This window comes from Columba livia, chromosome 12, assembly GCF_036013475.1.
Source record: "Columba livia isolate bColLiv1 breed racing homer chromosome 12, bColLiv1.pat.W.v2, whole genome shotgun sequence".
Classification (NCBI taxonomy): Eukaryota; Metazoa; Chordata; class Aves; order Columbiformes; family Columbidae; genus Columba; species Columba livia.
The window spans coordinates 8,906,514-8,934,229 of record NC_088613.1 but is presented as its reverse complement, the minus strand read 5'-3'; the positions used below and the strand labels follow the sequence as shown (position 1 = coordinate 8,934,229).

The window sequence follows — 27,716 nt, the reverse complement described above, 5'->3', positions numbered from 1 at the left end:
ACTCTGTACAAATAAATCCTTTCTAATAATTCTTTTTCTTAGAGAAACAAAACCATCTGACTAACATCCCCCATCAGAGTGTTCTTCTTCTCATTCCAGCCAAAAGCTCCAAGAGCTCTTAATTTCCCCTAACGATTGGTAAGTAACCAACTTCAGCACATGGAACACTTCCCACTTACTCAGTTAAGCTGTTCAAGAAGCTCAGAAATGAGAGAGACATAATAATACTGTGCACTAAAGGGGAAGACACAGAATAAACTTATTTATGAGGGAGAAGAAACAAGTAAAAACAAAACAAAAAACACCTTATAAAAAAGGAAAAAGAACAAGTGCCAAAGTGACCAGAAGATAATATGGGATTCACTCTGGTAAGAAGGCAGCAAGGCGTTTGCCAGAGGGCCTCTGACTAGATAACATCATGATATTCCTTGCAGCTGCAGGCAATCTGGGCTTGTTTCTTCCTCTCCAGCAAAAGCTCTGGTCCTGCAGCCCCTCTGTCCTTTCCCTGCACGTCCCCCAGTGCCTCACCTTCCTCATCCAGGTGGGCTCCATCGGCCTCCGGGCTGTCCTCCTCACTGGCTGTGATCTCCGTGATCAGGTTGCCCAGTCCCAGCACACCCAGCCCAGCCAGGTGCTTCTTGGATTCCTGGAGAGACCAGAACCATGTTCCAGCTGGGGGTCTCCACCAGACATGCTGGGCTGAGCCCTCTGACCGGGCCCGTCCTGGATCCCACCCTGTCGTCACAGCTTAAAAGCATGAACCCCGTCTGCAATTGCACTGGTGGTTGGTCTGCTCATATAACAAAGAGTGACTTACAAAACACTAGACACAAACTACAGACACTATGGACCTTGCAGTTTAGACCTTCTAAAGTGGCACAATTAGTTGAGTTTCGCTTTAACGTGTATCTTGAGACTGTTGGATAAAGTGTCTTTTGGCTGAATGTTGCTTCTTATACACTAAAAGGATTATGTAGCACAATATGCAAATATGTAACCAACTGGCTCTTTAGCGTGTGAACACAGCAATAAGGTTTTGTATATAATGCCTTCTACTTTTCCTGCTGGCGTGCTGGCTTTATTCCAGCATTGTTCAACTGTATAAATAAACATCTTAGAATCATACAATCATTTTGGTTGGAAAAGAGCTTTAAGGTCAAGTCCAGCCGTTAACCCAACGCTGTCAAGCTCGCCTCTAACCCACGTCCCTCAGAACCTCATCTACGCGTCTTTTAAACCCCTGCAGGGATGGTGACTCCACCGCTGCCCTGGGCAGCCTGTTCCAATGCCCAACAACCCTTTCCGTGAATAAATTTTTCCTAACACCCAATATAAACCTCCTCTGCTGCAATCTGAGGCCACATCTCGTCTCGGTGCCCCAGACTGGACTCAACTGTAGGCACACCGGGTAAAGAACCCTACCTGAGGAACAACAGCCCCACCGGAGCCGGCGGCATCGACACCCCCTCCCCGCGGAGGGCCCGGTTCCCCTCCCGCCCCTCAGCCCGGCCCGCCGCAGCCCTACCGTGTCGAGGACACTGTCCCCCTCCAGCTGCCCCGCCTCATTGATGTTTCCGAAGAGGAAGCCGGCCAGCGAGAAGGGTTCGGCCCGCCCGCCATCCGCCTCCTCCTCGCTCTCCGAGTCCGACATCGCGACGGGGCCCGTCCGGAAGCGGAAGCGCCAACACGAAGGGAGCTGCCAGAAAGCCCCGCCCCCCCGGCCGGCGAGCAGCGCCCCCTGGCGGCCCGGCCCCGCCCCAAAGAAGCGCGGAGGCGGCGGCGTTCACCGAAAAATCGTTTTATTGCGTTTGAGAAACGGGGTCCGGGCTTTCCACAGGAAAGAACTACGTTTAGAACAGGTGCGTTACAAACAGCTTGGCGAGTTAATATGAGAGCCAGAGAGATGAGGAAAGGTTTATTACAACTTAATCCCGCATAATTTAAAAAAAAAAAATCCTTTAAAACTGTTAGCTGTAATACAAATTATAGTATAAAAATCAAGTTGCCAGTGTATGTATCAGTACCACACTTAAGAGTCTTGGGCTCCCCACAGCCCCCGGGGCTGGGACCGGGACCCCTGTGAGACCCACCCGTGTCCCGGAGACAGCCCAAAAGCACCGAGGTCCTACAGAGCCGGGCTTAGCGCTCAGGCAAGGCACGGCCAGGCTTTTCAGTTTAAATTCCATAGAAACAGCTACAGCTGTAAACCGGAGAAAGCACTTCTACGTCTAAGCACGCCTTGTAACATCCTTTGGACACGGAATTCCTGAACCGATCCACTCCCTGTGGGTGGCTTCAGCTGTATTTAAAAAAAACACTGAAGTATTTCAGAAATCATTCATAAACTGGAAGATTACAATCCATCTCTTCATAGAGAGTCTCATCTGTGAATTAAGACATACACGCTGCGTTTCTCTTCAGTAACGAACCAAGAAACCTCCAACGGTTCGGGAAACCCACGCAGCTTAACCCTGGTTTTCCGATTTCCCAAAAACAGACAAAATCCAGCCAAGGGGTTGTGTGAAGTCTGTATTTGTTACCTGCCCACAGTAAAAAAAACAAACACCACCACATATGTGGGAGGAACAGAATGGATTGTAGACTGAAGCATTGGATTACTCGCAATAAAATGCACCAAGAATTACAGGGGAAAATAAAAAGGCAGGAAGATCGCGGACTGGGAACGCCCGCGGAATAGAAAATCTCGTTGGCTCCGTGCGCGGCCGAGTTCTCGTTCTCCTGAAAAGCCGCGGCCGGAGGAAACCAGCTGCCAGCGGCAAGGACAGAAACACGAGGCAACTAAACGACTACTAAGGAGGTACTCTAAAGTCACTGAAAAGTTTTTGATGGTGTTCAGAGTTCACTTTCTGCTCATTTTCATCATCATCACGCTACTCTCCTCAGTACTGTTGTGCAATCCATTTCTTAAGTAATCTAGATGGGGTAAAGTGTTCTAGCACAATGTAATCAATTCAAATAAATCAATTAAGTAGTTGAATTTTATCTCACCATACTGTCTTCCAGTTAACATCAGGATGGCTGCTGTGCGAGCCTACAGGGTGGGTGTGTGCAATAACACTCACAGGATTTCTCCTCCACAAAATTATTGTAATCCAGTTAGGAATAACCACAAAGGATGCAGAACTTAAGATTTCAGCACGTAAAAAAAGTAAAAACTTCTTAAAACAGTAGTAGCTTCAGTACAAAATCGCAAATGTATGTAGCAAAAAAAAAAAAAAAATAAAAAAAAAGGAGGTGCCTGTTGTTGAAATTAAAAATCTATTTAAGAGCAGTTCAAACATATCATAAACTTTTAAAAGTACATCTCTGAAGGAAGCAAAGGTTACGGGCTTGCACCAGGGTAACTACACAGTTGATTTAGGCCTGACTAGCATTAAAGAACAGACATGTGCTCTGGCTTAAATAAATACATTTTAAACCTTTTAAACTCTATTGACTTGGTTACTGAAATTTACCTACAGAAAATAATCTTGAATTACAAGGCACAGAGTTAATTGCCGCCGGCAAGTCAAGCCCACACTGAAGGCCGACTGCTGAAGTAAAGGCAGAATGTGGTTAGCAGAGGTTACTCCTGCACCCTCACAGCTGCGGCTGGAGCCACATCTGGAACAGCACTTCTGTGAGTGCAAGAGACACAAAGACACTCCAGGCAATGGCACTTGGTGAAGAAAAATATGCCGAGTCTCTAGGCTTCTGCAAACGTCAGGCATAGCAGGTGTTTTGGTGTTGCCTGTGGTCAGGCAACGCTTGGAACTTGGTGTTGGGTTCACCAGTCACATATACCAGTATTGGGATTAACTGCTATAATCTATGGGCTGCAGTTTGCTGAAGCAGTATCAGTACGAGCATACCTCAGATATACAAAAATTGCAGTTAGTGTCAGCACCAGCTAAAGAAAGGCACATCCTCTTCAAAGAGGGGAATTAAGGCACAAATACCAGTGTTTCTGTCCACCTGGTATTTTTGCCTGTATCACATAAAACAAGGTCAAATTAACAGAAGATCCCTAATAACCTTGTTGATGCATTTCCTCTTATCTTGCTAAAATGAGGTGCCTTTTTTCTGCCCAGGATATACACCAGTACAGATCTGCATGTGTGGGAATCACAAGAGAGCAAGTTCTGAATTACCAATTGAGGCTGCATCCGGACAAAGACAGCACTGTCAACTCGAGACAACAAAGCGCAGTCCAGCACCATTGGTTTCACACAAAGTATCTTTGAAGCAAGCTGCTTTCATACCACCAAGCTGGAAGGTTAAGTCTAAGGAAGGTTTCATGCGCTCACTCCTCAGCTGGTCCCAGAATCACACAGAAAGAACAGTGCACATCCTGAAAATAAAAACCAGCTGCCACTCACTAGAGCTGCTAAAGAAAGCTAAAAAGTACACAAATAGAACTTCAGTTAAACTAGTTTATAATAACTGACCACCTACTAGTGAGGAGAAAACTGTCCAGGTAAACCTATCCAGTGACTGGCTAACGATTACAAATTTAACTGAAACCATCAGTGAGCTGCTAGGAAGAAATGTGGGTTCCTGGTTCCTGTAAATAGAGCTCCAAATTTTCTGCCAGTGTTCTCCTAGAAAAACAACAAAGGAATTTGCCACAAAAATCTCAGGTGGTGGCCCCAAGAACACTAAGAAATGAAGCACTTAATTTCTCAAGAGCAAATGGACTGCTATCAGGTCTCTGGGATTCAAAAGGATCACACTGAAAATCCCATTTTGAGAAATGTCATCCCAACTACCTCAGTCCAAAAAGGTAACTTAACTTTATTCTCAGGGTGCAAAGTGTCTTAAGAGAGTGAAATAAAAACTCGTTTTAGAAGATTATGGAAGATTCGCATCTAAACTACTCTTCCACCTCCCAAAAAGCATGAAAATCACTCATTTGAGTGAGTCACCATTATCCTAAGTTCCTTACATTAGGAGAAATCAGCTCCTGCTTCTACTAATGAAATCACCAAACGTGTTCCCTGGGCCTTGCTTATTTCATTAAGCATGCCTTACATTAACTCTTCATCTAAGTGATCACAGTTCACTATAAGGTGAATCTCAGGAATATTTCAGGCATTTTTGCATGTAAACAAATAGTTTTCAAGCTTTAAATTGACAAAGCAACTGGACAGCCAGACTTCTGTCTCTAAAATAAATTCAATCAGTAAATAAGGGATAGGAAAAGCAGCAGTTACACATAAAGCAAAGTTATCAGAATTTGTGCTTTTCAGCAAATCTAGTAACTGATGGCTATCTAGTAAAGAAATCTGGCTTCAAAGAAGTCCCTTTTATTTTCCTCCACTAAATAAGGACAGAAGCCAAGTGATCCCTGGAGAAGCTGGAGACTGGAACTTTAGAAATAAAGTAGATATTTGACCTCTCAGTCGGAAAAATAAAAAGGTGTGTTCTGTTTCAGTTTCCCTGAAGCAATAAGACTGCAAGAATATTCATTGCATAAACCATTTCTGCTTAGAGCTGTTAGTGCAAGATGCAAATCTTCAATTTAACTAATTAAAGAACCCTCCATTCAACTTCGAACATCCATCCCCCGAGGTAACTACAATAAGACACATTTTCTTGTGTTCTTCTTTGTCACAGGATACAGAACTGCACGCACAGCTTCAGCAAACACCTCCCGAACACCCTCCTGATTCAATGCTGAGCACTCCAAATATTTGACTGCTCCAATTTGTTTAGCCAGTGAAGTCCCCTGCTGCGGGGTAGTGGGAGCCAAGCTTTGCTCTTTCAACTTTTTAACCGTTTCCAGGTCATTTCTCAAGTCTCTCTTCGTGCCCACTAAAAGAATGGGAACATTTGGACAGTGATGAGAAACTTCGGGATGCCATTTGTGCCTCACATTTGCATAGGAAGAGGGGCAACCAATGGAGAAACAGATGACGAACACATTGGTTTGAGGATACGAGAGTGTGCGCAGGCGGTCGTACTCCTCCTGGCCTGCAGTGTCCCAGAGATTCAGGCTAACTGTCCGCCCATCAACAGTCATTTGGGCACTGTAGTTGTCAAACACGGTAGGGATGTATTCTTCTGGGAAGGCATTGGTGGTATAGCTGATAAGGAGACAAGTTTTTCCCACAGCGCCGTCTCCAACAACTACGCACTTTATAGTCTGCATTCTTCAGCCAGCAACAAGGTCCTGCATAAAGCAAGGAAAAATGTTAGGAAAAGCACACTCAAGGATAACCATTTTAAAGATAAGCTTTAGCAAGTGTTTTTAATATTGCTAACAATTCTTATCACAGCTAAGTGTCTCAGAAGCCATTACGAAAGAGCTCACAGGCCAGGAAGACAATAGTGAAATGGAGATGCAATGAGTTGAGAGCTTAGTGACAACTGGCTGCATTCCAACCATGTAAGTACAAATTAGGCGAATTCACACAGTCTTGCCTTACTGCCTGTTTCCCACAAGAAAAGGGACAAGTCCTTAGAGGTACCTGCAAGTGGAAAGGCATCGTGACCTCAGACCTAGTAACAAGATATTCTGTCATTGCTGCATTCGCACACACACCCCTCCAAGATTCAAGCTTCTTGTCTACATAGTCTACTGCCTAAACAGTTTACCACAAAGAAAGGTCCAAAAATTATAAAATAAACCGGGATGCCCATTAGTGGGCTGCACTGCTACTGTTTACTATAATAATTCACTCAGCTCGGGATCAGACATCATGAAACTGACTTATTTAGAGGACCAGATGAAAGGTTCAGAAAGTAGCACATACAAGAAAAGCTGTTCTTTGAAATGTAACTAGCCGTAGTACCCAGTATTAGAATACATAAAGAATTTTTCTAAAGAAGCCAAGAACAGATTATTCTCACTAATCAGAGAAAGAACAAGCAGAATTTAATAGGCTTGAGCTACAATAAAGCAAGCTTATACTGGGCATTAGAAAAATACATGTTGTAAAAGATCAGCAATTAAACAGCCTTCCTAGGCAGACTGGGGAATTGTTACAGGAGATATCTGACACTTAAAGGCTTCCCTATCCCCTTCCCGGTATGTGAACAGTAGGTTTGATAATCAAATGGATATAGGCAAAAACTCAGTTAATTCTAAACTTTCATCACATGAACAGCAAGAACTTTGAAAACAGCATGGAACAACTACAAGCAATCGTTTGTTGTACATTTGTTGTATGCTGGAGTTTCCACTGCTAGCCTGAACAAGAAGGAACTTGCATCTGCCTTCTCACCCAAATGCCTTTGAGGTACTATCAGTAATCCTCAGCTTGCAACCAGCAGCAAATTAACTGCTTCAAACAAAAGAAACAAATAGTGGGAGGAATTATATTGCATATTCCAGAAAGATCACAGCTCCAACACCATCAAAATAGCAAAGGGAACATATGAAAATGAGCAATAGTGAAGAATTTATCAGAAGTCGAGAAACCCTCTCTCCCCAACTTCCTCTTCAAGACCATTCACACAAATCAACATCTCATTACCATTTAAGTCTCAGCTTTGTCCTTATTGACAAAGTCTTTCTCTGTATCCACACACTGTGTCTTCCCACTGGGTGCACATGATTGTTCTGCACTAAGTTAAACAGACTACCTGAAGCTTCGGCTCAAATCTGAAACAGGCAACTCAAGGGATATCGACTGTGGTCGCTACAACATACAGTGCTTAAGGAAGTAGCAATGTATGTACATGTACACTATTGAAAACCCATCCGTGGTGGGAAGCAAGGCAGAAACCTTGCTCTAGAAAGACCCAGCACGACATTGGAGGGGAAGAATTTGGAGGAAATCAAGCAGGAGGAAGATGCAGAAACAGCTTATCCCTTTTGAAAATGGCAGGAATTACATTTCTAAAGCAACATGAATCACTTGAAATGAAATCTGGCAAGTACTTTTGAGCTTTGGCAGAAAAGCACACACGTGAGTTTCATCAAACATCAAAAAAATGAGTCATCCCATTTCAAGGCTCCAGTCAAATGTAAAGAGAGATACATATGCAACTGCATATTGTAAAGGTATTCAGTAAAACCAAGAACAGCACTGAGCAGCAAAAGCTGACAGCAGGACTGCTTATATTATTTCAGAACAGTTGCACCAAGATTTTCGTTTAACAGGGCTGGGGGGAAATTAGTAAGTTCCATCAAATAAGAGGCTTAAAACCACATCTTGCATTTTGCAAACCCCAAAGGTGAAACTACTTTTAATATAAAATTATTTAAAACATTACAAATTAAATATTTTTAGCATTATATTATCAATAGAGGTGAAACACTGTTACTTGCAGCATACAGCATAGTATTTCTGAATACAAAGGGTCTATGTGCTACAAGCAGTGACAGAGGAGATGTTATTTTAATACCATAACACTGTTCTAGCTGAAGACACAACCGTAACTCCCCATCCTTGTCTCTGCTGCTGTCCCTGTAGGACGGATCACTATCTGCTCTGAGATGCTGCCATTCTGTCTCCAGCAGCAGAGCTGCCTTCGAGCCTTTCCAAATCCCGTTTCCCCCTCCCACCCAGACAGCGCACCACCTCCTCAGCTGTGACCACACACTGCAAAAGGGTGAGGAGTTGTTTCACCCAGTTTACCACGCAGTACCACAATCAATTGTGTTGGTACAACCCAGCCAGCGGCAGCACATGGTGAATGAATCACGGAGGAGGAGCACCAGCTATTGCCGCCCAAGTTTCACTGGATTGCAGCACAGAGAGCAGGTTTTAAAGTTTATTCCTGCATTTACTTCAGACTGCTGAAGTACTAGAAGATGCTGTGCCAGAAGCCTTAGTGGTGACCAACAGTTCCAGAGGAAAAGGTTTTTTCCAAATGAACTACCAATGCAACAGACCGCTGTTTTGAGCAGTCAATAACAAGCGACGTCACAGAGATGGCAGAACTAAGTCAGTTGGATACATACAATAAAAACTCAACTATAGCAACAGAAGTCTTGTGGAGAATGAGATACACAAAGCCTTTTGTATGCCTAGTTTCTAGTTTCTAAAATAAGCAAATTGTAAAGACTTGGAAACAGATCTCTCTTTAAAACACAAACCACAAGCTCCCCCAGGGGCTTGCACCTCTGTGCATTTCCATCTTTTCACAGAAAAATGGGTATCCCAGAATTGCACCCCTACCTGCACCCACCAGGCACCACTATCTGGAGGGTCATCACACCAATGCTGTAATACAATTCAAGCAATTTCATATATTGGTATACTACAAAGCCACATACGTCGCGTAGCATCAGCAGCTAATATAGTTTCATTCAAACTGATTTAAGATTTCTAATGAAAGTGTGCTACCTAAGGATTATTTTCTTGGGGCTTTATTTAAGAGGTCACGAGATATTTGAGTTCAGAGAACAGTAGTAAGGCAACAGAAAAGCCTGGAACATGAATGCTTTTTCACAAAATTAATATTTTGAATGACCTGACTCTGGCTTGCATTTTAGAAGAGCAACATTTGCAATAGGAAGTAAGTCCATGCAAACATGACAAAGCTTCAGGCTAAGTACAAACTACACAGATACAATTAAAGAGCTTATAATATGCTTCTCTGCAGGGCTCTTCTAAAGTTAAGTTGTCTTAACTAAAAAAAATCACGTGTGCCATATGCAATACAGAAAAACAAACACCAGGATACACATTATTTAGCATCAAACCACAAAATTTAGAGAAATCAATCACAAAAAAGTAGAAAGAAGCTCCTATACTCCAGACACCTGTATGTTGTAAGCAGGTGTAATTAGGTTAAAAAATTACACCTGCAACACAAAGGTTTGCTTTGTTTTGTTTTTAATTTAAGCTACAACCAAGCAAACAATATTACCTCCATCAGGCCTTTTCTATTAAATCCACATATGGCTTTGTTCAAAATGTATAAAGTCTCTATTTACTTTTTCTTGTAAACAATTTGCCTGGCAATAAAACTCCCATAAGATAGCAAGAAGCTGGGGTTCAAATTTGCATGGAAAATTATATTTATTTCTCAAGCACCCTTGAACTTGGCAATGCATGCTATTTGAACACAAATGTATGCTGAAGAAAAACATACTCCGAAACCAAAATTACCAACAAACATTACTGAGAAAGGGAAAATTGGTTTAGGGTTTGTTTGGGGTTTTTTTTGTGAGCTTCAAAAGAATTTTGGGGGAAAACTTTAAAGATAAAAACTCCACGTACAACAGGTAATAAGAACTGAAAAAGAGAAAAATACAGACTGACACATCAAAAACAAGACTTAGAATTCAGAAATGGAAAGCTGGGCACAAGCTTCAAAGCCAAGTTTAAAATTTACTCAGCAAGAGAAAGGAGTGAACAGAAAGTCCAAAGTAGTGAGAGGTGATTCGCTTTGCTTAGTCCTGCCAGGGAAAGGATCTTCATTACATTTAAGGTAGAAGATCTTCAGAACATAGAAAGTTCTAGCAGTTACAGCAGAATGGGAATAATTTTCAAAGAACTTAAAAATCACCACACAAAAACCAACCACCCCACAAAGGAGTGTTGTGCAAAAATATGTAAACGAGATTATTTCTATCTTGTCCATCAGTGCCTTTGAATTAGAAAACTGGCATTCCTGAGTGGGTTAGCTTCCTTCCCAGAAGATGCTGCATCTGCCTTCGCTGCCTGCACACCTGGCACTGCCTTTGGAATGTGCAAGATTTCAGTCGACATGTCAAGACATTGTCTGGAGAGCTGCTGCTCCTGTTCTGGCCTAATTACATATTTTCTGGTATCACTAACATGGACAGCTTGCTCTCCCATAACTCAACCAGTCATTTGCTGAGGAAATTCACTACGTGGATTGCACCTCCCCACAAAGCTATCATAAGGGAAATCAAGAATAACTTCATCTTGCATCCAAATTTTTTGTGGGAGAGAAAAAAATTCTAGATATTCCCCTTAATAGTTCGGAAGGAAAGTTCCTTGTCTGCTGAGAGAAGGGAGAAAACAGTGGCAAAATATGAACCTGAATTCTTCCATGGCTTTCCAGATTAATGCTTTTCGTACTTCCTGCACTTCAAAAAATTATTGGCAGAGGAACTACTCCTTAGCAGGATATATCTTTGCCCTTGCTACGTTAACACCAGATGCCCCTTTGTTAGGTGGATTTTAGCTTTGATATTGGTCTTTGATAAACTCCTTTTCACAGAGTCTGTCAGGTCTTCCCCATCTCTTTCCAGCTGTACAGGGCCCCATTTGGCCCAAAATGAGCAGAAAACACCAGCAGTTCCAATGAAATCACCTCTACTAAGCTGTGTCCTTCTGTTCAGCCATCACCTTTGATCAATCCCTCCCTGTTTTGCAGGCTTAAAAGTTTGATACTGCTTTATCAGGAGCAAGCAGAAGTTAAGAAATCTAAATCACTTAATTGCTCATCTTTCAGTAACAAAAACAAGATCAGAAATTATTCACTCTGTCTGCCTGATACATGAAGCCCAGCAGGAACTTTCAACAATGAACTGAGTGGATAAGGCAGTTCTAAGTATATTCTACCATCCTCACCCATGCAAAGGAGTTAAAATATTCTTCAAGGGTGCAGCTTAGCCACCCGATCTGACAGGGAAGAGAAGGAGGCCCTCAGCAATTTAATCAAGACTGTGTTACTATTCCACAACAGCTCAGCTTACTCGCCATTGTTTTAGGCAAGCGCCAAATGAATGGACAAGTGCCAGACTTTCAGAATGCATGCCAAGAAAAGAGTAAAAAGTTAAATAGGAGATCTCATCCCTAATACCCTTCAGCAATGAATGACCTACTTGGACTTCTCAGTGCCTTTCAAAGTTTTCGCACCACTTTCTGTCCTCCCATTTACCTGAAAGAGAAACAAAACACACAGCAACAGCCTCAGTGGCAGCACAGGAGGGAAAGAAAAAAAAATCAACAAGCCAAGCCAGATTTCGGCAGCACAACAGGAATCACACAGCCCAGAGCTCCACAAGAACAGCAGAATCAAGGAAGCTCACTTTCTGCAGAGCTGGGCCTGGAAGTTCAGCTCCCATGCACATATTACTGATGCCTCACAAGAGTGCAGTTCTCACTGGTTGTTCCCTTAGCGTGAACGTTAGAAATGCCTTATCCCTTTTGGCACAAAAAGCTGTTTCAAAGAAACACAAGAAACCACTCAAAACCTTCCATATAATGTTATAGAAACCTCCAACCCTGTCAAATTAGGCTGAAATTGGCTTATCGATCTAAAGATTTTTTTTTTTTTCTTCACACATGAAACACACACAAGCTTTACCACATAAGCAGTATTTCTTAGGGAACGACAGTGAAAACAAAGTGGTCGGCATGAGGTATTCAGGCACCTCAACGACAAAACCTCAGTATATCAACACTCTTACTACAAGCACTCATAGGCCAAATGTTATAGGAGAGCAATGATACTAGTGACCAAATATTGATGATGTTAAATTCTATTAATCCAAAGTTATATTTATTGGATAATAAGTATTTCCAAAGGACAACAGAAACAAACTTGTGAAACAGCTGCACAGCTGTGAAACAACACTACACCACAATGCAGCTGCAGTCATACAGGAACTAAAAACTAGGACTTCACTAGATATCTGAATCCCCAGTATATCAATACGACAGGTGCCCTGCCATAATCAAAAGCTGCAGAGTATTAAACTTAATTTTCCTCCTGCAACTACATGCAGAAGCATGGATTCATCAAGACAGGTACCCTCCACAATTTATTCAAACATAAACAACCTTGGTGCACTTCAAGGGTGAGCACAGTAAAAGTGGAAGACCAGGAGCTGAGAGTGCAGGGTTCTGTACCCAGACCTACTAGACACCTCCTGAGCGATACAAGCAACTTGCAGAGTTCCTGGCTATCACAGTTCATAGAAAGTGAATAACATATGTCCTTCCTACCTTTTATAGATTCCTGCAAGGCCTTATTCATTACTGTTGGCTAAAAGAGAAAAAGACAGTATGTCAGACATGAGGTTCTGTGAAGAGATGCATTAAGCACATTACAGAATCAATGATAAATCCAGTTAAAGCACCCTTGATTCCTATTTGAGGTAGAAAAAACATTGTTAGTCTATTTCCTATCATCTTTTGTCACCTGGTATTCATTACCACTCTAAACACTCTTTATTTTTAAGAAAGGTTATAACAATTCCGCAGTTGTATTTGAAAAGCAACGTGTATACTGGGAAAATCTAAGCTTCTTCCTCAAGAAAGAAAACACACACATGCTTTTTATTCTCTTTGATTTCTCCTCCTCCCTCCCAAATTTCACAGGGGCAAAGCGGGGGGCAAGGGGGAGGGCACCTGGTCAATCATTAACAGTTTTCAAAAATGTCTTCAAATAGTTTAGATATTATTAAAACACAAGTTAAAATGTGCACTCGGTGTGTACTGTATCGTGGCTTGTGCACTACAACACCGTTACCAGTGGCAAGGAGTCTCTTGGCAATCTATCTGATTTACACATACAACCATAGGAAAGTAAAAAAAAATACTCCTTTTAAAGGTATGGATCTTTACATGATACCAAACTGTGTGAAAACACTTTGGACTCCAGAAGAATTACAGCCTCATCAGGTAAGCAAATCAAACTGCATGTTCAGTTTCCTCTTTCTAATTGCAAACCACATATTTAATTGTTTTACCAAGCCCTCTGTAAAGAACATTTAAAAGCATCCTATTTTATGGAAATAGTATGCTAATACACCAAATATGCCTCATAAGCTTAAGTTCTCTATCAAAAAACTTGCGTGCAGCTGAACACTGGCAAACTGGCCAACCAGAGGCTTCATGTTATGTATTTTACCTTTGACACAGAAGAGAATGTAAGCTTTTTAAAAATTAAAAAATAAGCTTGGAAGAAAGAGCACACAGCTCATGATGCTGGCACAAGGAGCACCACACTCCAGCGCAGGACACGTGTTCCGAGCATAGGGTACACATATAGAACAAAAGCATTTAAAGCTTCTTTATAGCTCAGAGTAAATATGATGGGACTCATAGATGTTTATAAAGAGTAAACAGACACCGACTGCTCATTGGTTCTTTCAAAAAAAAAACCACACAACAAAACAACAACAAAGGGGCATCAAATTAAATCAGAAAGAGGGAGGTTCAGAACAAATAAAAGGTAGCACTGCTTCTCAGGATTTGAGGTTAAATGAGGAATTCCTCAGTATAAGATGTAAAAAATACTGGAAGTTTATAGGATTCAAGTAGAGAACTGTTAAGCTTACGAAAGAGAGCTCTGTAACAGCTGCTACATGAGACAATACCTGAAATCCCTCAGCACTCACAATATTTTAGGTCACACTCCCTTGCTCTATTCTTTCTGAGACAACAGTTTGGCAGTTTTCAGAGAGCAGACCAAATATGACTGACTACTCTTGCATATCCCTGCAAAGGAAGATTCACTCTCAGCACTGAAACAAGACACTTTAGAAAAGGCCATCTCATCCTATGCCAACCTTTTATATCTACTGGGAGCAGAGGTCGCCTTAACTTTGTCCTGGTCCTCCCAATGCGGATTAGCATCAGCCCGGCTTTAGAACAGCCCGGCCCGACCTCCGCACGCCGCGGGAGGGGGAAGCGCAGGACCTGCCCACGAGGCCATTCCCGCTTCCCCCACACCCCTGAACGAGAAATGGGACCAGAGAAGAGCTTGTTCCAAAACACCCCATTTCCCCCACGCCTTCAGCATCTCCGTCTCCTCTGACGAGCACATCCACCCCTACGGGCAGAAACCGGGACCCCGTCACCCACCTCCCGCAGCCTCCGCAAACGGGAACAACCCGCCCCGCTGGGGGGTTATCACCTCGCTTCTCCCAGGCTCGTCCTCCCCTCCCCCGGAGCCGGCTGCTTCCCCCGCGGGGCAGGTGTGCCGGGGAGCCGCGGGCAGCACGAACCGACTCCTCCGGGGAGGAACCCGCGGCCGCCGCGGCGCCCCGGCCGGGAGAGGCCGGCGCCAGCCCCGGGCCGCCGCCCCGCTGACAGGGAGGGTGGCGGCGGCCGGACGCGGGGGATCTTCCTCCCCAGCCCGCCTCCCGCCCCGGCCTCCGCCCGCGCCTCCGCCCGCCGGCAGCGCTGAGCAGAAACACCCGTCCACACGCGGGGTGCCGGGGGCCCGCGGAGGCCGCTCCCGCCGGGCCCGCGCCCGACGAACCTCAGTTCACCTCACGGCCTCGCAGGGCCCGCCGGGGGCCGCGCCGCCGCACGCGGGGAGCCCGGGGCGCCGCCCGCCCGTCGCACAGCGGCCCCGCGCCCCGCCCGCCTCCGCCAGCCCCGCGCTCACCTCCCGCACCCGCCGGCGGCCGCTGCTCCCGGGGCGGCGGCGACACCCCCGACCCGACCGCACCCCGGCGTCCGTTCCTGCCGCGCGCACGCGCCCCGCGCCCGCCGCGCGCACGCGCCCTGTGCCCCGCCGCCTATCCCCGGAGGATCCGCCAGGGGGCGCCGGCGGGGCTGCGCGGCTCAGCGCGGTACCGGTACCGGTACCGGCACCGGCAGGACTGTTCCCCCTGCGGCCGGGTGTTAATACCGGAATATTTTAGTGCAGTCGGCAAATGGTGTGCGCCGCCTTCCGTCCCCTTTCCCAGCGCTGGGAGGTGTTACACAGCGAAACCCCCGGGGCATCCCCCGCCTCCGCGGCCGCCTTGCGTTCCGCTGCTTGCTCGGTATCAACCTCCCGCCCGCGGGCAGTTTCACGCCTGTAAAGGTCATTTCAGAGGAGGACGTCATGTCCCCGTTGGAGCCGCAGGCAGCGATGACATTTCCATGGTGCCCGCAGCCGCCATCTCACTCCTCACACTCACCCGTGGAGGGGCTGGGGGGGCGGGGGGGTTAAGTTCAGCTCACCCCGCTGCCCCGGGGCTCTGCACCCCCAGAAATGCCAGGGTCAGGCAGAAGGCCGGCCTGAGAGCACCCCGGCCCCAAGGAAACCCGGCCCAGGCTGGCTGAGCTGCAGGCAAGGGGGCTCCTCCCGTTGTCCTGCCCCAGCCGGACACAGGAGAAGGAGAGATAATGGCAGGGTTCAGCCTGCTGACGTTTCTTAAGTGCCTATCAGGAATTTCAGAGTGTAACCTTTGCTCTGGGTTTTTATTACTTGCCCCTTCTGACCGGGGGAGAGGACATGCTGCAGCCTGCACACAGCTCCGGGTTGGGGCTGCTCCTCTGGAGCTGTTCCAAGGTCCCCGGCAGCTCAGGAGCTGGAACTGCTCAGCTGCTGAAACACTCGAAGGTCAGTTGGCCTGTGTTCCCATCTCCAGCTCCTCGTCTTCCTCCTCCGACCAGCTCAAGCTGTCATCTGAGTCCTCCTCGTGCACTGCCTCGGGCTCCTCTGCCTTGGCAGCATCCTGCTCGCCACGGGGGTGCGACAGGCTTTGGGGGAGCTCCAGTCTGGCCCAGGAGCCAGGGCTGGCTTTGCAAAGTGTGATCTCCACTTTGGTAGGGACCATGCTCACAAAGCTCTTCTCTATTTCAATGACCTAGAGAGAGGGAAAGGTACAGTGAGCTGGGCAGGGGAGGGCAGGCAGCACATGTTCATCCTTCCCCTTACTGGCAGGGCCCGGCTAGAGGAGAAGAGAGGAGAGATCTCTCCTCGTATGCCAGGAGACAGAGCAGGGTGAACCCGGTGTCAGGTCTGAGCAGCATGGCAGTGCTGTTACGGAGCTCAGGATTGCTCAGCCAGCCACAGCCACGCGCGCAGCTGCGGTGCAGCCCTGCAGACACAGGCGCACCCACAACACGCTCTGCTGCCCGCGGGTGCAGGCAGCACGCACCAGAAATAAAAGCGAGAAATGCACATGCAAATTCCGGAGCCTTGCTGCTCCTCCCCAGCCAGCAAGCAGCTGAGAAAGAGCGAGGCTCTAGCATCACACGGCTGCCTGCCTGCAGGCACAGCTGGACTGCAGCAGGAAACAGGGACCTGCACGGCCAAAGACCCTTTGGGGCAATCTAGCAGCAAACCCAGAACGCTTACAGAGCCAGCAGCAACGTCCAGCTGTGCTCTTAGTCCAGGATCAATTAATGCAGCCACTGACAGCCACCAAAACAGCCATTCTCACAAACAGCCCTAAGGCATTTCCTAGCAGAGGTGGCTATAAATGCTCATACCTGGGTGAGCCGGCACCCAGATGATCCCAACAGGAGCAAGCCAGTGCTCTGGCAGTGTTTAAAAGAGAGTAGCCAGGGTGCCTCAGGTGGCACAGAGCAGTCAGATGGGCACCGAGCCCAAGCACAGTCCTGGCATGGCTCCCGGAGGGTGCTACCACTATGAGATCAATAGAAAAAAAACTATTTCCCCATCAGCCTTTGCTGCTATAGAAAACTGGAGCTGTGGAGATAAACGGGTCCTCTCTGCTACGACAGCCGTATTCTCCGCAAGGCTTCAAGAGCTGGCAATGAATCCCACACAGGGTGGGACTATGAAATGGCTGTTTGTTTGACAGATGTGCCAGCCAGGGAAGAGACATCATCCCAGGGGCCACAGCATTTCTATGCGATACTACAGTCAAAGCCTGCCTCGTCCTTCATGCACAGGAAAGACTGTGCAGAAATTGCAGCAATGACCATTTTGCTGCTTTTTCAAAAGTCTGAGAATCTGCAGAGAGTAATTTTCCTCACTGGGAGCCTGTGTTTAGGGCTGTGTTTAGGCACTTCTCCCAGCACACAGGCTGCTTTGCAGCATTGCAGCCCGGCTCCATGCTGCAATAGGAAAAGGGAAATCAAAGTAAACAGGATCTTACCCCCCAGAGGTCCAGTTCTGTCTGGAAAATCTTATTCCCTTCAAAAACGATGTGAACCTCAAGCTGAAAGATCAACAGAAAAGTATCTGATTGGGTAGAACAGCACTGCCAGAGCTCTTCCCCCAGGCAGTGCTGCTGCCTTCCAGAACAGTGACACATCGCATGTCCTGGCTCCAGTGTAGCAGTCTGGCGATCCCTTTGGCACCTGGAAGCTTTTCACCCCTCAGAGCATGCTGGGTTCAGCTATCCCACCAGTTGAGGGATTCAAGGCCAGAAAAGCCACCCACTGAAGCTGAAAGCCACCAAGCCAGAGCGGTTGGGCAGATGCTGCTGCAGCAGCGAAGCCACCAGGCTCTCAGCTTGGGGACAACAGGTCAGCAGTGCCAACCCCAGCCACAGCGACAGACCAAACAGGCCATCAAAGAGCAGCAGGCAGCTGACCGGCTCCTGCCTGTTGGCTCATCAAAATGAGATACCATGAAAACACGCATCCCCAGCCCAGCTCCGCCGGCCTCACTCACCGTGGTACGGTTGGCTTTCACGCTGCTGTGGGCAGGCAGGGGGTTCTTGGCGTAGACTGTCACTACCATCTGGCTGCTGGTTTGGTGCCAGTCCTGCCGGCACGACACCGCCTTCTTGTCCTGCCGGGGAGAGGAACTCATCGTGGCACAGCACCTAGCCCAAGCACACCCCAAACAGAGGGCAAGTCTGTGCTGAAGGATGCTCCTTCACACCTCTCCTCCACCTTGTCCTGAGGTCAGCATCAGCTAAGCAAGGTCAAACCCTGCATTTTGTGCAGGTTTTTGAGGGGAGGTGGTTCGTGCAAAGGGGGACAGACCCTGCCAGGCTGTCCCATGCAACACAGGACACCTGTGCTATGCTTGGGGTTGCCCCAGAAGAGTTGTGTTAAGATCAGAGACATTCCCTTCTTGTTCCAGAGTAATTCTGCTGTGTCTGAGCTCATAGGTGCTGAGCACAGTCAGGAGACTCAGTCTGGAGGGCAGTGCAGGGGCTGTTGCTGAACATGGATCATGCCACCGTGCTAGATTTGGGGACCAGATGAGCCCAAACTGGCCCCATTTCACCTTTCTCCCACAGGACCCACACCTTGTCCATGCCACAAGCAGCTTTGGCCCCACTAGGCATTTCTGAGCATCACCAGGAAACAGACCCCCTGCAGCCCTCAGCATTGCCAGCCAAGGAGATGCCCCAGGAGGAATCCCAGCCCCAAACTCCAGTGACAATTAGCATGAAGCATCTGCATCACATCACAGTTCATTCACTGCAGCCTCCTTTATATGCACTGTATGTTTTCTGCTCAGGACAAAGAACAGACTGGGCTCAGAGGCACTTGCTCAGAGCAGTGCTGACTCAGAGGAACATGATGCACTTTCAGGTATGTCCTGGGCCACTTTGGTGCACCTTTCCCAGCTCAAGCCTGTTTCCAGCCAAAGGCTTTCCTGGGGAAACTTACAGACACATACACAATATTGGGAACTGGAATCTTCCCCTCATTGCCCTGCCATACCACCATGTCACTGCGTAGATGAGGTCCCTCCTGGGAAGAAGTTGCAGAGGGAAAGCTTCATTAAAACCAAATTCAGCCATCTGCAGTCACCTATCAAAACTCTGGGGTTTTTTTGCAGGGCTTTTCCTGTGCTCATCTGCCTGTTCCTGTGCAGAGCCTGCAGCTCTGACTACGCCATGCCCAGGGCCAGCTCCTGCCTCATTCAGCTTCCTATTGCACATCTGCCCGTGGGGTGTGAGAACCGACACATTTTGTGAATGCAGGAGCAGCATTTTAAACAGCAGATGAGTGAAGATTAGGCATTCACACCCCGTGCAGTCATCTGTCAGCAATTATGAAAATTAAGAGAATTAAATGCAGAAACCCACATGAATACAGAGCAAGGGAAGAAGCTGCCCTTGGGTGCTGCTAACAGCACTTTGCTTAGACGAGTCTCCCTTGCCCAGAGCCCTCTTACCCCCTTCACCGTCCAGCAGTGCCGCCCGCTGCTGCAGCCCGGCTGCTCCAGGAAAGCGCTGAAATCCGTCGTTTTGACTTCACAGCAGCTCCAGTACTTCATCCTGGGGACAGTGGGGTGACCTGAGTGGGGAGAGCCTGTGGGAGCAGGAGAGGGGACCACAGCAGGGTTCCGGGTGGCAGGGGAGAGGGGCTTGGAACCTGCAGCTCGCCCTGCCCAGCTGTCACCTGTGGGGGTGTCACCCACGGCTGCACCGGCTGTGCGGCCTCACTATGCACCACGTTCAGGCCTCAACAGGAACAGTTTGCTCCCTGGTAAAGGGTTGTTTCTTACCCCTCATGAAAGACAGGAACTCCAGGATGGAAAGTACAAACCTCTGTGTTGCTCTCAGGGCCCTGGTAGATCTGTGGAGTGAGAAGCAGAGGAAAGTTTTTGGCTGTGCCTCTAACACAGCATGGCATGGTGCATCCAGGCATCCGCCTGTTGGTGCCCATTCCTGCACAGGGCACAACACAATGCCCAACATCACCCTTTCATCTGCGAGGACTTGCTCTGGGACGACACTCAGTCACAGCCTGGCACTGGCCCCCGCTCCCAGCTGGCAGGGCAGCCACCCTGGCTTCACCAGGACTCCCGTGTCATCCCCACAACCAGGGCAGCAGCCCTTCAGTGTGCCCTCTCCCAAACACAGCCTGGTCCCAGACTGGGCTGGGCAGCACTGGGGCAGTGGGCAAGTTTGGACACCACAGAAACTCACTCTGAGGTGCAAGGGGCCATTAATCCATCCTGTTCCTTCCCCCCCTTCCCAGAACATGTCAGTCTCATGTCCTCATCCACCTCCTGCCTTTTGCTCCCTGCTCGCTCCCCTCTCTGCTGCTTTCAAAGCACGCCAGCCCTCCCACGGTCCTACACAAGGTTGCCTCGGAGCAAGATAGAAAGTGGGCTGTGCTGCATTAATTAACTGCAGGTGGGAATTATTCCACATGCATTTTACATATATGCCCACATCCTGAATATATACTATATTTCATTGCGAGCCGTTAGCAGCCGTGAAATCCAAATGTACCACCAATGGAGGAATCTGGAAGCCTCTTGCTTGAATGTGGCTGAGAGGTGACAGAGGAGATGAGCAGGAGCACACAGAGCAGATGGGCACTGCCACCTCCCACCCAGCAGGCACCCTCTCCCATGCCTGGTGGCAGCTGGGACACAAACCCTCGTGCCAGTCCTGCAATGCTCCTGGCTCCACAGAGCAGATTGTGCAAAGATGAGACCAAAGATGGGTACTCACCGCCTTGCAGGCTGTGTTCTTGCAGGTGGTGCCAGCTCTCACCTGGGCAGCCGCCTCCCCTGTGAGAGCAACACAGCTTCATGCGGGGCGTGCGCTGCCCACACCTGCTCGCAGCCCCCCCGCAGCCCCGCTGCCGGCTGCCCAGCGCTGCACAGCCTGTTGCAGTGCACCTGGGACACACCTGTGCGTGTTTGCAGGTGGCTGAGCACACAGCACCCGCCACCCAGTGCTGAACATGCCATGCAAAACCCCATGCTGAAATTGCCACATGCAGCCCCGCTGCCGTCCATCAGCTCGTCACTACCTGCACAACTGCCCTCAGGTTCCTCGTCCTTGGAGGACAGGTTCAGTTTTTCCAGTGCCTGCTCCAGAGTCCTGGATACTTTGATTGGCAGCAGTCGTCTTGGCTCATCAGAGCTGGGAAACAGCAACAGCAAAGGCCAAGTGGTTTTTTTCTTTGCATTTCAAGTGTCGTTGCCTCTCCTGAGGAAGCAGCAGGGCAGAACACACGCAGAAAAAATGGCATAGCACGGTGACACTTTTAGCTGAGCCTGTCTCACCTTGGTCTTTCCCTCTGCATCTTCTCAGCTGATTTTGGTCCTTGGATGATGAGCTCCTCTACTGGTTTGGCCTTTGGCTTGTCTGAGGTCCCCTCTTGGCTGAAAGGCTCAGGGGGCTTCTCCTTGTTGTGAAACCCCTTTGTACATCCCTGAGCAGCAGAGGCAAGCCTGATTCCCACTTTGCCCTCCCTAACCTGGCGGCTGCTCCCAAACCCTGTGAGTTTTATGTGCTCTGGTGGCTCTGTGTCCTGCAGGGATGGGGTCTGACCCTGCACCAGGGCAGGGCCTGTGTCCAAGGGGATTCCCAGGGAAGAAGCAGGGCAGCATCTTCACTGGGGTCATGGCAGAGAAGTCTCAGTGATGCTGCACCCAAGTATGGCAGCTGAAGGGCAGAAAGAGTCTCCCCCATGTCCACAAGCCCCTGCTGCCTCCTGCCTCCTCCCCAGATCGCTCAGACATTCACAGCTGTGCTGGCGCTGGGGGGATTTGTGTTCATCCCGCAGGATCCTGCTGGGGGATCCCTTCCAGCACCCTTCTCCGGGAGTGCCTGCCCTGCACTTTGGGAGCAGCACCGTTGCTTGCAGGGTCCATGGAAGCAGATAGGAAATCCCTGGCCAGAAGGGCGAAGGGGACAGCCTTGGCATGGGATGAGGACAGGACAGAACAGGGGGAAGGAGGAGCGGACAGGGGAGCAGCAGGTGCATTTGAGCTGGCGGGTCACTCACCTTTATGGAGAGGAACTCGGAGAAGTCTGTTGTGCGTTTCTTGCAACAAGACCAGCCCTAGGCACCAGGAGATGACAAACTGGTAAGGTGTGGGCAACCCCACTGGGCACAAGGTCCCTCCCTGCAGCTGCAGCCGCGGCTCCTGCCCCACTCACCTTCAGGGCATCGTGGAAGATGGGGGCACCCGGGTGGTACAGGCAGGAATCTGAAAAGGGAAAATCAGGCAGAACATTTCAGGAGGAGCAATCCTGCCCACAAGCCACTCATGACACCCGGCAGCTCCTGAGCCAGCTCCTGTCACACGGGCTGCCCACGCTGGGCTCAGCCCAGCCCTGGGCTCGGCTTAGCCCTGCTTGGAAGCTCAGGCCACGGCATGCTGGCCATGGCCGCAGCCCGGGAGAGCACCATGAGGTCCTGCTCACGCCAGTGTGAAGCAGAAAAACCTACTTACCCTTGGTGTTGTGTTCAGGATCAAACCTCTGCCCGCAGCCCTTGTTGTAGCACAGCAACGCCATAGCTCAGGCGTACTCACGGTGTCCTTCAGTCCTTCCACAAAAATCCCATAAATCTCACCCCTGCCCGTCATTCCCCTCCTCTGCTTCCCCCCAGTTTCCAGCCCAGGCGCTGGGAGGTGGCTTTGGCTATCTTTGGAGGCAGCCGGAGGAGGCGGCTGGTAACTGGAGAGCAGGCTAAAGATGGACACAGCAGCTCGGCAGCTGACGGGACCCGGCGCCCACGTTATCTGGAGAGGCATTTCTGTCCTGCCCCTATCCCGGCAGAGGGAAGGGGCACTGCAGGGTGGCTCTGCAGCTGGGGTGGGCAGAGGACGTCCCAGCAGCTGCTGTCCCACCAGCATCTGGCACAGAGGCATCAGCACCACCACCAGCTCGGGACAACCTCCTGACAAACTGTGCTCAGTTTCTTTAGTGTTTGTAGAAGCACCTGAAGGTTTCCTGAAAAATAAAGGGAAGAGACTTCCCAGCATCACAGGGAATACCTATGCTGATCTCCTCTAGCCCCAAAAGGCACAACAGAGGCACCAGCAGACCAAAGCAGTGAGTGTGGCCAAGACATCCTTCCACGCAGGGTCTTGTGCAACCCAGGGAAGAAATCTGTCCCCTGGAAGATCATTGTCATCACAGAAGAAGAGCACAAAATGTTACATGTGCACCCTTTGCCCAGGGGGGTTGTTTTGACTCCTGCTCCCATGCTGGGACCCAAGAGTTTTCCTCCACAAACAGGAAACCCTTTTGAGATCAAGGGTTTTACTTAGTTCCTACAAGAGTCTAAACCCAAACATTACTTTCTTTTTGTTGTTCCTGTTTTCAGAGACAGCCGTTTCCCGGGTCCTTCGCTGACCCGCCGGAGCACGCAGGAACGGCTCCGACAGAAGCCCCTGGTGCTGTCAGTGCAAAGGGCAGGTCCTGCAGGCAGCAGCTGCCCAGGGAGTCTGCTCAGAAGGGGAACCCACAGGGTCTGCCATGGCTGATGTAACCCTGTCCGTGTGCCACGATGTTCGTTTAGCCTCGTTCAGCCCCCTAGAACAGCCTGTAGGATCTGCTGCTTCCCCAAGGGGATCTCCAAAGCCCAGAGTCAGGATGAACCCTTGCTGAAATTCTGGAGCTCACCTGGGAAATGACTCCAGACTAATGGGGCTTTTCCTTGTCGTCTTGTCAGGAAGGAAGATGGCCCCACAGAAGGGGAGGCCATTTGGCCTCTTTATACCTGGGCAGTCTGGGTATCAACCCACATCCAACCCAAAAGCTAGGAGAGAAATGTAGGTGCACTGGGGGATTGTCACATGAGCATGAGCCACGTGGCTTCAAGCTGATTCCTCCCTCACAGGACTGCAGTACCTCAAGACACAATAAATGACCCAAAGGTGGGTAAAAAAAATGCCACTGGCATCCAGAGACTCCACTCAGGTGGGAGGGTTCACTTTGGACCCACGTAGAGCCCTGTGATGGGGGCATTTGTGGTCCCAGGGGCTAAGCAGAGCTATAGGGTTTCAGATCTCCTTGTCCTTTCCACGAGCGCCCAGCAAGGCTGCAGCTGTCACCATCCCCGTGCCAGTGGGAATCCGGAGCTCGGGTTACCTCGCATGCCTTGGAGGAAACAAACACCCAGAGGATGCTGTGGCTGAGCCACACACCGAGGCACATCGCAGAGGGACCAGCAGATATCTGGGGGGAGCACGGCCGAGCAGAGACCCCTGAGCACCCGAGGAGCAGCAGCAAGCAGCCAAGAGCATGCAGCGGCATTGCTCTGCCCTCGCTCCTCTGCTGCACATGTCTGCAGGGAATGAGGTGGCTCAAAAGACAGAATGTACTGGGAATACAGCACAGTGACACACTCAGCAAATTGGGGTGTCCACAGCTCCCGGCCCAAGGGGAGGCTCCCCAGGGAGGACACGGTAAGGGAGCACAGTTGCTAGGGTCATTACAGGGTTACTGCGCCAACACTCTGGTCTGAACAATCACACCTTCAAACTGAAATCAGCTGCTCAGCTGATGGGGATTTTCTCCCTGTAGCTCAGGCAATGTCTTGCTCCAAAGACATAATTTAATCTCCTAGGAGCTGAGCTGCTGAAGGAGCCCATTTACTCCAGCACTCACTTTGAAAATACATGCAATATTTCTCACCAGAAAGTGCACTGTGGTCCTCAAAAGTGTTCAGTCTACTCCTAAGACTCAGTTTTCTTGTCATTAGCTGGCATCCATGACAAAAACCTGCTGCACAAAATAGGCTGAACTGGCTGAGTATACGGGATTTCACAGGTTTTCCTTTGGAGGGTCCTGTTGCCTTAAAGCGTGGCCGTTGTGAGCACAGGTAGAGCCAGGCTGTAGTGAGGGAAGAGTGACCCAAGGGCAGCGTTGTCCCTGGCTGAGCTCCCCATCTCTCCCTCTCCTTTTGGCCACCTCTGGCATTCAGGTGACCCAGGTAGAGAAGCAGGTACCTGAGCCACGACCAAGACAGAAGAAGGAACGACAGCTCCTGTCAGCAAGGCCACAGGAATTCACAACATCCTTCTTCCAGCTCCCAAAGGTAGCTCCCTGGAGAAGCAGGTTAGCATATTCCATCACTTGTACCTTTCTATGATAAATGACAGCTTCCAGTGAAATGCACTGTGCCAGAAAAAAAAGTTAGTCTTCTGCTTTGATGTGACAAAATTATCCAGGTACCAGTTGGATTTTTCAGATTTATCTTTGATTCTTACAAATACAGTCACTGTTGTTTAATAGGAAGCTGCATAAAGCACAAGATGTAACTTCTGAAGCTGACAAATGATGGGGATTTAAAGCTAAAAAGCAAAGTGACAAGCACCAGGCTGCTCATCGGTCCTTGGTCTGGTATGAACTAATACTGCATAAGTGCATTTTAAACAAGCGGATCAGATATAGCAGAAAAAGGCAAGGGTGTCTCTTCATCATAGTCAAAATAATTCATCCATCTGCAGCTAGATAACAGCCAGAGACCAGGAACAGCAGGCAGAGGGAAGCGTTCATTCCCTTCTGCACTGGCTGAACCTCAGCACATCACAACGGTGCTTGTGCGTGGTCCAGCCTGGGGAGCTGCCCGCGCTACCTGACCCAAACAGCACAAGCGCCAACAGCAAAACCCAAAGTGCTTCCGCAGCCCCAGCAGGAGTGTGTGCTCTGGAGCCTTGCTCGTTCCTGCGCCCAGCCGTCAACCCTGCACCACGACCAGTCCCTGGTGCCGCTTCTCCCTGCTGCGCGCCTCTGAAAACCTCAGTAATAGTAACGGTTTGCTTTACAATTTCCTTACTAGACCCTGTCACAGGTTTTCATAAAGCAAATTAGAATAGTTACCTCTAGCATTCACACCAGAGTGTTTCATTTTCTTTGTTGTCACTGATCTTCAGTTTTCCCTGGTACTGGCCTTGTGGTCTTGTTAGACGGAGTTTTGAGCGGTGCTAAATCCCTCCTTCCCCATGATTTTACACACCTACTCTATCATTTTTCTCCCAAGGAAAGGCAGTAACCAGACCCATCCTCATCTTACACTTTAATAGGATTGAGGCAGCAGCACAGTGCTGCTGAAAATTTGAGCTCTCTTTCCCTTTTCTCTTGACTGCTCATTAACAGCAAGCCAGGTGAACAATGGCCAGAACGAGAAACAATACAGACACCTGGGTGCAGCTTCACAACTTCTTCTCCTAATATTTCACACTTTGGAACTAAACGTGCTTGCAAAACACCCATGGCATGAGCGAATGTCTGCTCACCATGTTCCAGGCGTGAGCCACAAGATCAGGTGCATCCTCTCTGCAGGACAACAGAAAAGCTAATCAGCATTCTCACCGATTTTTTTTTTTTTGAGATTTTGCAATATTTAGGTGTCCTAGAAAATGCACCGGGTGAACAACATCACCAAACTCTTCATACTGTGCCTACATTTAAGTCAGAATCCCTGTGATAATCACTATTAAATACCCTATCACCTGAGCAAGCCGGCTACTAGTCCTGATGCTTTCAAATGTGGAAAACAAAACCAGCAAAAGAAACAAAATCAGGAGCTGCTGCAGTCTCTCCAATACAGCTTATCAAGCATCCCATTGCAGGCTAATTACAAGCCATCAAATGACAGGGGTGAACCAATAAAATCCTCCAGTGACTATTTAATCTTTCCCTACTTACAGAGGGACCAAACTCTTCATTTTTTTAAGGTTATTGCCTTAGTAACATTAGGTATTTGAAAATGTTTTCATCTTCCCTATTATTTCACAAGTCTGTAAGGCAGCTTCTTGTGCTGTAACTCTCATATAAATTTCCCACCTAAATTTACCTTTAAGCTTCTCTCTCAGGTCCCCCCTCAACTCAGGAGTTTCAGCACCAGAACACAACTCTCGGAAGGCTCCTGTCCCCACAGATTCCCTCGGGCATGACACAAGGTGACGTGCGACTGTGGCCACTGACAGCTACGAGCGCTCCGCTTCCCAACCCAGCGTGGGAGCTCAGAGCTCCGCAGGAGGGCTTGCAACTGCAACGCAGGGCAGACAGACAGACAACTCAACGCAGGGCAGACAGACAGACAGCTCTGTGCTATGCAGATGAGACAAATCAAACTGCACTCCCAGGGACACACAAACAAGTCTCACATCTCACCTCTCTGCATCCGCAACACGGACACATCGTAGGTGCATCAGGAAGTCCCTTGTTGTACGGGGTGTTCCAAAAAGATGGACACAACCGCAGAGACACAGCAATTTCAAATTGGGTACATCTTTTTGAAACACCCTGTACTTTGAAATGAAGTTGAAGGTCTCATTCCAACTCAAAATTCATTCTGTGGCAAGGAGAACTGCTAGAAAATTCTCAGGGATCAACCATGCTCTTTATAGAGCTATGCAAGAATGATGTGCACCATAATCTGAAGCTTGATTTACTTCGATCCATATGTACACTTTGTTAT

The 27,716-nt window shown here is 48.6% G+C and overlaps 3 protein-coding genes across 12 annotated transcripts in view; all 3 read right to left on the bottom strand.

The window, feature by feature from the left end:
- The window catches only part of TAF1 (TATA-box binding protein associated factor 1), a 33,630-nt gene extending 31,938 nt beyond the window's left edge, over positions 1 to 1,692 (bottom strand). For 4 of the 5 annotated variants that reach the window (XM_065077728.1, XM_065077729.1, XM_065077730.1 and 1 more), the window contains exons 1-2: positions 1,526 to 1,692; positions 529 to 646 (exon numbers count right to left, since the gene is read on the bottom strand). In XM_065077728.1, coding sequence (XP_064933800.1) covers positions 529 to 646; positions 1,526 to 1,651 — 244 coding nt within the window. In that variant the 5' untranslated portion in view covers positions 1,652 to 1,692. The remainder of the gene's footprint in view (positions 1 to 528; positions 647 to 1,525) is intronic. The other variant, XM_065077732.1, reaches the window with a different exon arrangement.
- Positions 1,693 to 1,782: 90 nt separating this feature from the next.
- On the bottom strand, positions 1,783 to 15,792 carry LOC102092884 (rho-related GTP-binding protein RhoG). Of its 6 annotated transcripts, none has more exons than XR_010475669.1 (4): positions 15,517 to 15,792; positions 12,879 to 12,918; positions 11,753 to 11,808; positions 1,783 to 6,172 (listed from the first exon to the last, which is right to left on the bottom strand). XR_010475669.1 is itself a non-coding variant. In XM_065077754.1 (4 exons), exon 4 carries the CDS (start codon positions 6,149 to 6,151, stop codon positions 5,576 to 5,578), a length of 576 nt encoding a protein of 191 aa, XP_064933826.1. In that variant the 5' UTR covers positions 6,152 to 6,172; positions 11,753 to 11,808; positions 12,879 to 12,918; positions 15,271 to 15,386; the 3' UTR covers positions 1,783 to 5,575. The 6 variants fall into 6 exon arrangements, 5 of the variants coding, with proteins under 5 accessions (XP_064933826.1, XP_005500512.1, XP_064933827.1 ...); XM_065077754.1 differs by lacking the exon at positions 15,517 to 15,792 and adding an exon at positions 15,271 to 15,386; XM_005500455.3 differs by lacking the exon at positions 15,517 to 15,792 and adding an exon at positions 14,742 to 14,827.
- Positions 15,793 to 16,054: 262 nt separating this feature from the next.
- Positions 16,055 to 22,933, bottom strand: ITGB1BP2 (integrin subunit beta 1 binding protein 2). Its single transcript, XM_005500457.3, has 11 exons — positions 22,735 to 22,933; positions 22,439 to 22,488; positions 22,284 to 22,340; positions 21,559 to 21,707; positions 21,303 to 21,415; positions 20,999 to 21,057; positions 20,041 to 20,111; positions 19,708 to 19,810; positions 18,244 to 18,363; positions 17,723 to 17,785; positions 16,055 to 16,462 (listed from the first exon to the last, which is right to left on the bottom strand). The coding sequence occupies exons 1-11, from the start codon at positions 22,796 to 22,798 to the stop codon at positions 16,217 to 16,219; spliced, it is 1,095 nt and encodes a 364-aa protein (XP_005500514.2). The 5' UTR covers positions 22,799 to 22,933; the 3' UTR covers positions 16,055 to 16,216.
- Positions 22,934 to 27,716: the final 4,783 nt, after the last annotated feature.